The sequence below is a fragment of the Berghia stephanieae genome, chromosome 5, assembly GCF_034508935.2.
Source record: "Berghia stephanieae isolate SIO BIC M18660-M18661 chromosome 5, UCSD_Bste_1.3, whole genome shotgun sequence".
Taxonomy (NCBI): Eukaryota; Metazoa; Mollusca; class Gastropoda; order Nudibranchia; family Aeolidiidae; genus Berghia; species Berghia stephanieae.
In genome coordinates, this window is record NC_088364.1 from 72,787,166 (window position 1) to 72,798,000 (window position 10,835).

At 38.7% G+C, this 10,835-nt stretch overlaps 1 protein-coding gene across 1 annotated transcript; it reads left to right on the forward strand.

The window, feature by feature from the left end:
* Positions 1-183: 183 nt before the first annotated feature.
* LOC144974212 (uncharacterized) lies at positions 184-9,624 on the forward strand. The gene is made up of 5 exons (XM_078917126.1): positions 184-278; positions 1,964-2,769; positions 6,121-6,321; positions 7,649-7,851; positions 9,067-9,624. Exons 2-5 carry the CDS (start codon positions 2,574-2,576, stop codon positions 9,487-9,489), a joined length of 1,023 nt encoding a protein of 340 aa, XP_078773252.1. The 5' UTR covers positions 184-278; positions 1,964-2,573; the 3' UTR covers positions 9,490-9,624.
* The last annotated feature ends 1,211 nt before the right edge of the window (positions 9,625-10,835 follow it).

Consider the following 10,835-nt stretch of genomic DNA (forward strand, 5'->3'; position numbering starts at 1 on the left):
GTAGTAGTAATGAGATAGATAGAGATAGAGAGAGAGAGAGAGAGAGAGAGAGAGAGAGAGAGAGAGAGAGAGAGAGAGAGAATGTGTTTATATCCTAATTTTCACACCAAAAACTTTACCGTGTGAGTTCGTGCCTAAACAAATTCCGCCCTAAACTCAAACACGGAATAGAATGAATAATTAAATAAATAGACGCGACTAGCAAAGATAACCTACCTAGTCAGATTGTCAGCTTATTTAAATCATTGTGTAATTTAAGTTTACAAGATCAGGCATTGGTTAGAGCTTTAATTAAATTATCGGAAGGACTTCCGAAAGCTCCTCGTGCTAAGGGAAACAACCAAAATATTTCAACTAACCATAATAAAAAATAAAACCCAGTACTTTTATCTAACCCTAATCTAATATGAAAAACAAATACCATCGCACCTTTACTAAGACCTACTATCAACAACCCTTATACAAAAAAAAAAAACAAAACAACAAAACAAAATTCCTTCGACCTAGAGCTAACTCTAATAGAAAAAACAAAAACAAACCTAGGACTGCTTTGCACCTACCCTTCAATATTTAAAAAACAAAATGGCGGCGGATAACCAAAACAATGATCATATTAGAAAATGTTAAACTTTCACTAATCTATTAAAGTTTGTTCTAGAGTTTTAAAAATGCTACTATATATTGACAAATTGAACAAATAAACGCCTGACAAAAGATCCACAGTGAAAATATTAATTTTGAAAGAGACTATGCTAGGCCAAAGAAGCTTTCGGAAGGCCTCCCAAATTATCTCTGTAGTAACTACCGTGATTGCCAGAACTCGGTATTCTGGCTGTAGGATTCAATGGCTAGGATGGGTCCAGATGGCCGGTGATCACGGAATTACTAAGTTAAAACTAGATATTAAATAGATAAAGTTAAAGTATAAAAATATAGCTTACCCTGAATCTAGGCGTATGGTTGATAGAAGGAAGAAGTGTTGAAGGTTTGAAGTGTGTCGTCTGTTGTATAGGAGTAAGTGAAGAGAGTCTGGTAGTCTAAGAGAAGAGTCTGTAAGTGTAAGAATCTGGTAAGTGTAAGTGTATCGAGAGGTTCACTCGGCTTTTATATGAGCCGGGTCAGCTCGGGACGAGGCAGAGCGGAAGTTGGAATGACCATTGCCAAAATCACTAGCCGTACGATTGTTTGCGGCCAGAGATCCCTACATCTCGTTCAGTGCCAGAAAAGAATCGAGGGGCAGGTCAGAAATGGTTGGGATGAAATGACAATAAAATCCTGACGTTTATCAAAAAGCATTCTTTGCTCACTAGCTAGCTGTCTGAGTTCTGTCTTACACCTAGACCTGGAATGACACAAGAGTCTTTAGAATAAAGTACCTCTTTGTGCCACATTCATTAGCCACTCAAATTAACCAACGATTATTTCAAAGGGGAGACCTTCCGAGAGCTCCTCGTGCTAGCATTTCTTTCCATTTGTATTTTCACCGTGGATCTTTTGTCATGAGTTTATCTATCTATTCAAGTTGTCAATATAATATAGAGTAGCGTTTTAAAAACTCTAGAACAAACCTTGATAGAGTGGTGAAAGTTTAAACTTTCCTAATACGACCATTGTTTTGGTTTTCCGTCGCCATTTTGTTTTGTGAAGTATTGAACACAGTCCTAGGCTGTTTTTTTTTTCCTATTAGGATTAGCTCGAGGTCGGAGGATTTTTCTTCTTCTATTAGGGTTAGTCATCAGTCTTAGTAAAGGTCCTAGGGTTTTTATTTTTCCTATAAGGGTTATTTAACGGTACTGGTTTTATTTTTTCTTGGGGTTAGTTGAGGGAATATTTGAGTTGTTTCCTTTAGCACGAGGAACTTTCGGAAGCCCCCCCCCCCTTTCAAGGTTTAACCTTAAGATTATTTTTCTTTCGGAGGAAAATTAATTTTAAAAATAAAAAAGCAACGACCATATTATTATAGTGTACAACCACATCCGGCACAGCCCTATTTCAGAAACAAGCAAAATAAACCTTGAAACGATCATAACAATAAAAGCAACAATGTGAAGCGATCTTAAGATCAAAGTAATGTAGATGAAGAAAACAGTAAGATTATAGCTACACAAATAAAGTTACCAGCTTGGCAATACTGGCGTAAACTGAAAAAAAAGCCGCATTTTCTTATTTTGGTTATAACTCTTTTAAAATTTGAAATGTTTATGAATTAAAAAATAACACCAAACATCAAATAAAACGTGGATGAAGTCTCGGGGTTAAGTTGGGTTATTCTTCGTGATAATTCAAGGATATTTAAAGTCAAGGATCTGTGACCCAAAAGGGAACAGGCGTTTAATCAGTCAGTGCGCGGTTGTTGTCCAAACCTTGATATTCAAAGAAGACATTGACAAGTTGGCCAGCCAAGATTATCGATTTATTAAGAAACATTTTCTACCCAAAATGAAAATGGACTTTTATCAATGACCTATAAAATAATTTAAAGACAGGGCGTTTTAAATCTATTCGAAAACATGAACTCGGAAGCCTATCGCTAGGAATACTGCAGTAGCTGACTACATCAAGTATTATAAAAAATGCCCAAAAAACATTCCACGACGGTTCAGAAAGAGGCAGTATCAAGACACGGTCAAAGCTCCCTCCAGAGGCCATCTTCATTAGACCGACACCAGCAAGCACCACCACCACCACCATCAGCGACTGCGGGGCCAAAGGTATCGTCGACAGGCCTTAAAAAGAAATCAATAGGAAGTGCTCCAAAATCAGTACCAGGTAAATCCGATGTCTGACCCACCACCGCTTCAATCTGGCATCATGTCGGAATGAACAAGGTGCGGGAAAAAAATAATAGATAAAGAATTGAAATGGTCAGAAATGTGAAATTGTAAGATTCTTGAGCAACCAGCGTTTGAAATTTGAGCGTTCTCGATCCCAATACCTCTGCTCTGCGCTACCCTGGAAGCGTGCATTGGGAACGAATGTCGAAATATCAAACGCAGGAGTTCCAGAATCTTATAGACAGGTAGATAACCACGCCTCTCGGACAATCGTCATAATGTAAACAATGACAGTGATTGGTAGACATAGCAAACTACACATGTTTTACTATCGATGGTTTGTGCTTAAGTAAAATACTCACTGTTCTACCGCTTGATCAATAGAACCAACACAAACATTTTTGAGTAAACCTAAACGTTTATAATCTGATCGAGAAAAATCGTGTGATAACTGGTCACCCATTTGGCGGTATAAAAACAATAACAATGATCAGAGAGCGGTCGATTCCATTGACGTTACTGTTTATAAACAACCAACTATGTTTGTCCGAGCACGTGTGAGGGTGTGTCACAAATTTCATGTTTTGATTTGTAAAAAAATCTCTCTCTCTCTCTCTCTCTCTCTCTCTCTCTCTCTCTCTCTCTCTCTCTCTCTCTCTCTCTCTCTGTGTGTGTGTGTGTGTGTGTGTGTGGCATATCACTTGGACGTAGCCTCCCACACAGTCCTTCGGAAGAAGTCTCTGTCTTGTGCCCATCTGCCACATTCCGTCACGCCGTTGTTGAGCCATTCTTGTATATCCTGTTGCCATCTTCTTTGTGGTCTTCCTCTGCCTCTTTTGCCCTCCGCCATGCCCTCCAGTACATCTCTCTCTAGTGTGTCGTGTCTTTTCAGGTGCCCAAAGTAATTGAGTTTCAGCTTTTTTATCTTACTCATTAGCAGGGACTTTTTTAGTCCTAGTGTTTTCATGATGTTTGCATTGCTTTCTTTGTTTGTCCACGGGATGCGTAAGATTTTTCTATAGCATTTCATTTCGAAGGCGGTTATTCTCTTTTCTGATTCTTTGGTTATAGACCATGTCTCGCATCCATATATTGCAGTAGGAAAAATACAGGATGTTAGGATCTTCATTTTCAGTCTGACTTCCTCGCTCTTCCAGATTGCCATCATTTTGTTTAGTTTGTTGCTTGCAATTGCAAGTCTTCTCCTGATATCTGGTGCCGATTTTCCATTGGCTTCTATTTGTGCTCCAAGGTAAATGATATTTGTAACATTTTCCAGTTGTTCTCCTTCTATTTCGATCTGAGCAGTGCTGCTTTTATCTGTGCTCATTATTTTCGTTTTCTTTGCGTTTAATAATAGGTCTTTGTCTTCACTATGTTTTTTTTTTTTACCGATTTTACTAGTTTGTTGAGACCTGTTGATGTTGTTGACAATAGCGCCGTGTCGTCTGCATATCGTAGGTCAGATATCTTCCTGCCATTTATCTTCACGGCACTGTACTCTTCATCTTTTTCTTCTGTCATTACATCACGCATTATTGTTTCGGTGTATAGGCTGAATAGTGAAGGTGAAAGGATGCACTCCTGCCTCACTCCCCGCTTTATTGGGAACCATTTAGTAAGTCCATATTCTAGTCTAACCGTTGCTGTCTGTTGTTGGTAAAGATTGTTTATGAGGTTGACTATTTTGTAGTGGCAGTTTAAGTTCTTCAAAGTTGTTACTATTTGTTCGTGATTTACGCAGTCAAACGCTTTGCTGTAATCTATGAAGCACATGTGTAGATCTATGTTTGCCTCCCTAAAAAAATCTACTGGTTTATTACTGGGTGGGGTTCCTACCTCCCATAGCAGGAAGGGAGGTACTTGCGGTGTCTTCTATCCCCTCTATCTGTTTTCCAATTGCTTTCTGTCTTTGTCTTGGAATTACATTGCTTGGTTCTGTCCTGACCTTGGTCAGAGTCCTTGGCTGAGAGGGAAACAGTCGAATGTATAGTTATAGTTTTGGGAGATGATATTGTTTTCCTTGTAAATCATATCTCTGTTATGTACTGTTACTCTTTTCATTTTTAACATATTATTTGTAAACATTTGAGTGTGTTCCTCTTAGTGGGATCTGTGCTTGTGTCTGAATGAGACTTTTAGGTGATCTCAAACTAAGTACTTTGATGGTGTGCTCTTGGAATGGACATCTGTTTCCTATTTGAACCAATTCCCCTTTGTCTTACCTTTTCTTATGTGCTTTAATTGTAATTCTAGAACTTTTTACTATCCAATTTTCTTCCTTTTTACTGGCACTGATATAACCTAATGTGTCGCAAGCACCGTAAAACCCTTAAAAACAAAAACATTATCATGTGCGGCTATGTGGTCAAGTGGTAAGACACCCATTTTCGGATTGGAAAGGTCTGGGTTCGAGCCTCGCTCGGCACATAGTTGAGTCCTTGGAGAAGGCTCTTTACTCACATTTCTCTCACCATACTCAGGTATAAAATGAGTACCTGGCCGTTAACAGCATTGTCTCTGTCCGAAAAAATTGTAATATCGCCTAACAGGCGTTATGTCCCGTCCTACATGTTAAATGTTGCTGTTGGCCAGGGACCCCTTGTAAAGCGCTTTGAGCACGTTTAGTGGATATTGCGCTATATAAAAGCTCAATTGTTTGTTTGCAACACCTCGTGAAAAAAAATTAAGCATAATTTATATATCGCAATATCCACTAAACGTGCTCACAGCTCTTCTCAAGGGGTCCCGTGCCAAAAACCACTCGAGACATGACGTTTGCTAGGTGATATTACATTTTTTTTATCCAACAGAGACAACGCTGTTAACGACCAGATACTCATTTTACACCCGAGTACGGTGAGAGAATAAATATGATTATAAAGAGCCTTATCCAAGGACTCAACTATGACCCGCTCAGATCGAGACTCGAACCCTGAACTTTCCGGTCACAAGGTGAGTGTCAAACCACAAGAACACATATCCCCACGGTTTATTTATTATATGCATAAATATTCACTCACTTACCTACTACCTATTTATTCAATCAACATTATCTATTTATAATATATATATATATATATATGTGACCCAACGTCTCAAAACGGTATTATGTCGGGATGGACCAGATGCTTAAAAGCCGAATTAAATGTTAAACTGGTCAAAAATATAAATTATTGGCATTAGCACCCTAAAATAGGGTATCCATTCTCCTCAATAAAACATACAAAATCAACACAAGTATGATATTTCTGGCTATAAATTCAATTTTCAACAGCTTAACCATCCCGACTTAATACCGTTTTGAGGCGAAGGGTCACATATATCCATCCATCTATCTATCCAGAGGCAAGAAAGGAAAGCGCGTCAAAAGTCCGCAAAACAGCCTCAGGTCCAAACACAGCCCGAGCCTCCCATCCCAAGATTGTCCACACACGGAAAAGAAGACCCCTTCAGCCTATCGAGCTACTCCTGGGGGAAACAGTCATAAACGCGGCCGGCGTTTCCATCAAAACCACCCAGTTTGTCGATGATGACGCCATTATAGGTTTGTAGATTATATATATATATTATTATTAATGTTATTATTTTAATATATTTACAAAACAACTCTCACTCTCACATCCACCCGCTTTCAGCTACTCACTTACTCACTCACTCTGCCATTTTCTAACTCATACAGCCATTTACTCACCCATTCACTGACCTAACTACTCACTTAATTATTCAATCAACACTATCTATCTATCCATTTATATATATATATATATATATATATATATATATATATATATATATATATATATATATATATATATGTCCATCGATCTATCAATCAATCCATCCAACCATCCACCCACCACACACCCACCCACCCATCCATCCATCCATCCATCCATCTATCTACCTATCTACATATCTTTCTACCTACCTATCTATCTATCTAACAAACTAGCTCTTGTGACAGTTTTTCTATCACGAGCCATGGAAGTCACTTGCTTTATTTCCTGGTCTAGCATTCTATATCAATCCGATTCTGTTTTTCTTGGTTTCGCCCTGGCCGTTGATGGGGTCCTTTGGCGAAGGAGACAGTAAAATATTGTGGGATATATAAAATATATAATCCCTTGTAGAATCTATAAAATAAATCCTCTCTTTGTAAATCATGTCTTCGTTTCTTATTTATTTACTTAAATTATGACTACATTGCATAATGTATACGGTTCAAACTATTAAGCGTGTGTCTTGGAGGCCCATCCACAATGGACACAATTATATGGACTGCATCTGTTCAGTACGTAATTTTCAATCTCGTGCTTTTGTCTTAGTTTATCTTGAATGCTCGTCAACACATTTAATCTGTAAACTTATTTTCTTCCGACAATCCATAATATCTTCTTTTCTTTATTGTGATGAAATTACTTCAAACGTAACGCAATCTGCGCACCGTAAGACTCTTTACTCATAAAGATGGATGGCAAAAAACAAAAACAAAGGCCTGAGTGACGTCATCTTCGCCCTATCTATAGGACATAGGATAGTTTCTTCTCAATACGCTTCAACAGTCATGACGTCACTTCCCTCGTAATGACGCATGGTAACTTAGTAACTGGCTCTCTAAACTATCGGAACAATGGCGGATGTCCTTATGAAATACTTCTCCAACGAGCATAAAAGTATGTTTAGATGAGAAAAACATTATAATTCTGATCATGTTTTGACTTTTATGCATTCTGATCACATGACATATGAAAAGCTTTAGCCAGCATGAAGAATAAAAAGTACAGATTTTCTTTGTTTAGAACCACGTTGCGCACCGTTGATGGGCCACGTGACATCAGACTATACTCACAATAAACTACACATTTCCATAGGCTTGTATTTTGCCGCCAAATGGTGTCCTCCGTGCCGGAAGTTGTATCCACAACTGATGCTGTTATACGAGGAAGTGAGAAAGGCGGACGTGTGCAAATTTGAGATGATTTTCGTCAGCTTTGACAACTCCGTCGACTCGTTCAACGAGTATCTGGCCAAGATGCCTTGGTGGGCGATTCCCTTTGAACATTCGGATAGAAGGGTGAGTGTTGCCGATCGCCTTCGATTCATTGACTAGTCCATTTTCATTTCGACCATTTTGTGCGGCTATGTGGTCTTGTGGTATGACACTCGCTTTCGGATCGGAAGGTCCTGGGTTCGAGCTTCACGTTCGCGCATAGTTCAGTCCTTGGAAAAGGCTCTTTACTCACTTTCTCACAATAAAGACATAAATACATTACTAAATTCCAGATTGACTTGACGTGTCGTCTATATATGCAGAGTATACACAGCGCTTAAAGTATGGTGGCAAATCGTTACATAGATAGTATGCGCTTGGCTAAGAAGCTTATAACATTGTCATCCGGAAGTATAACGTACCAACACACAAAACTGTGTGTATCCATGAACGTTTATAGTCGGGTTATTACAGTTCAGTGAGCATTACTCATAAACGCGGATGGCAAAAAAAAACAATAACAAAGACCTGAGTGACGTCATCTTCGAGGGAAGGGGATAGGGGGGGGGGGTGCGGGGGAATAAGATTATTGTTCATGGTCATAAGAGAATGTAGTCAACGTCGCCAGATCGTTGAAATGGATTGTGTTCAGTGATAGAATATTTTTAACTCACTCAACCCTAACACCGACTATATCCGTACTTTACCCGGGTTACTTTTACCCCATGCCTATTTATTGTATTTTTTTCTGAAATCTTTTTTAGGCGTAGTATCAAAGCAATGTTTTTAGTTTTTACATGCTGATGGTAGTTGAATAAAACTAAACCTCTATCTATGCAAATGCCAATTTTTTATACATTTTTTTCCAATTTTGAAAAGTAGCAAAATTCTCTAGGATTCAGTGAGTTAACCCTCTCCTTACCACCCGTAGAAAAATCGTCACATTCGTGAGGATACGACCAACAATTTTCTTATTCAAATTTCTCTTGCACATCATAGTTAAAGAAAATGAACAGTGTGTTGTAGAGTATGTTTTGCTAAAGAAATTATGTATCGAAAGAACTTAGCTACTGCTATTGTGTTTAAGTGAGATAAAATCTATTTTTGTGTTAGTTGGGAGTGAAGTTTTGGGGAAAATCCTGAAAATGGCTGGTAAGGAGAGAGTTAAACAATTGACTGAAAAGTAGAAAGCCTCATAGTAAACGTCACGCATAATGTAGTTGAGAACCTGGTGTTAGACACCTTGAACTTTAAATATTTTAAAAATATTCTTTCAATCCGTTATCGCTTCTATTACAGGAAGACATAGCCACAACATTCAAAGTCGAAGGTATACCCGTTTTCCTGCTGCTCGAAGCAAGCACTCTTGAAGTCATCAACAGAGATGGTAGACTCTTCGTCAAGATGGACCCCAGGGGGACCAAATTCCCCTGGAAAGATGTCGATTTGCCTCCGCCGTCGCCAAAAGCACACGAAGCAATTGCAGATGCGCTGGCAACGGTAGCAGCCGTTTCAGAATTGTTGGCTGACAACAGCTCAACGTCAGACAAAAACGCATCCGTAGAATCTGCATCCAAATTGGTTCCGGTTGCAAACAGAAGTGATACGAAGGAAGGATCGGGATTAATTCGATCCGGTGAAGCCTCGCCGAAAGAAAATAAAGTATCAAATCGAACAAGTCTTGAACTTAATAAAGATGTTGAAAAATCGAGGAGCAAATAATAATATCTGGCGCAAGACAAACATTCGAGGAGTGGTTAATGATAATGTGGAAGGCAAATCAGAGAAAACAAACAGAACTTTTTTCATAGGAGAACAAAAAAAAACCCCCAAAAAACCTTAACCCCCCCCCCCCCCGCCCCACCCCAAAAATAAAAAACAAAAAAAACAAACAAAAAACAAACAAAAAAAAACACACACACATACACAAAAAAACCACACACACACACAAAGTTAAAAAAAACAAACAAAAAAAAACAAACAAAACAAATAGAGCTTTTCTCATTGGTTCATTTTAAAATATATTTTCAAATAAATGTTTTTCCTACTTGGTTCCCGATGTCCGTGTTAGGACACTCGTTTCTCAAGACAAGAAGTCCGTATCGTTCTCGAATGCCGTCGAGGTATGTTTTGTTTTCTTCTCGCCCTTTCTGCCCATCCAGAAGTATTTGATTAGGTGAGTTTGTTTGAGTAGTGTCTTATCCAAAGGGTAGTATGCAAACGCTCGGGATAAATCCGGCTCCATGGGCCAACTCTGAAGGACTGCGGATTTTTTTTCTCCATTCCTGCAGCATAACTAACTTTTTTTTTTTAATTAGCTTTTATATAGCGCAATATTCACTAAACGTCCTCAAAGCGCTTTACAATGAGTCCCTGGCATAGTTACGTCATGGTCCCTGGCCAACAGCAACACTGAACATGTAGAACGAGACATGACGCCTGTTAGGCGATACTACAATTTTTTTTTCAGACAGAGACATCGCTGTAAACGGCTAGGTACTCATTTTACACCTGAGTACGGTGAAAGAATGTGAGTAAAGAGTCTTTTCCAAGGACTCAACTAAAGAATTACCCATACCCCTAGATCAGCAAAGGCACTCGAAAGCCTAATTCGCTGGACACTGGACACTCTATACTAAAACAAAAACCCGACAGCCCGACAGGTTGTGGTGTGTTATTTAATCAAATGTGTTGAGCACACAAAAGACGAGACTTATGATTACGATTAGAATAGAATGACCTTTTTTGTTTTGTTGAGAATTGCTCTATCACATTGGAAGTGGTGATTTAAGATGGGCCTTAATTGTGCATCTGGGCCAGGATAAAGCCCGCTTAACTACATTCTAAGGTATAGAACTTTCGAATACAAAATTTAAAAAAAAAAAAAAATTTATACATAATTTTTGGTCCTAAAAAACTACAATAACAGCAATTTATACACCCCCCCCCCCATATATTTTTTTCCTACGGAACCACTTCAACAAGCAAAAACACACAACAAACCAAACTCATGTAACACACAGTCCTGACGATGGCTGAGAAGGCCTGAAACATCGATGTAGACTGAC

Excerpts from the sequence above, each read along its gene's own strand:
- LOC144974212 (XM_078917126.1), top strand. The coding sequence starts at position 2,574 with ATGCCCAAAAAACATTCCACGACGGTTCAGAAAGAGGCAGTATCAAGA. Across the intron at positions 6,322-7,648 it reads CGATGATGACGCCATTATAG|GCTTGTATTTTGCCGCCAAA; the intron begins GTTTGTAGATTA and ends ACATTTCCATAG. Across the intron at positions 7,852-9,066 it reads TTGAACATTCGGATAGAAGG|GAAGACATAGCCACAACATT; the intron begins GTGAGTGTTGCC and ends CTTCTATTACAG.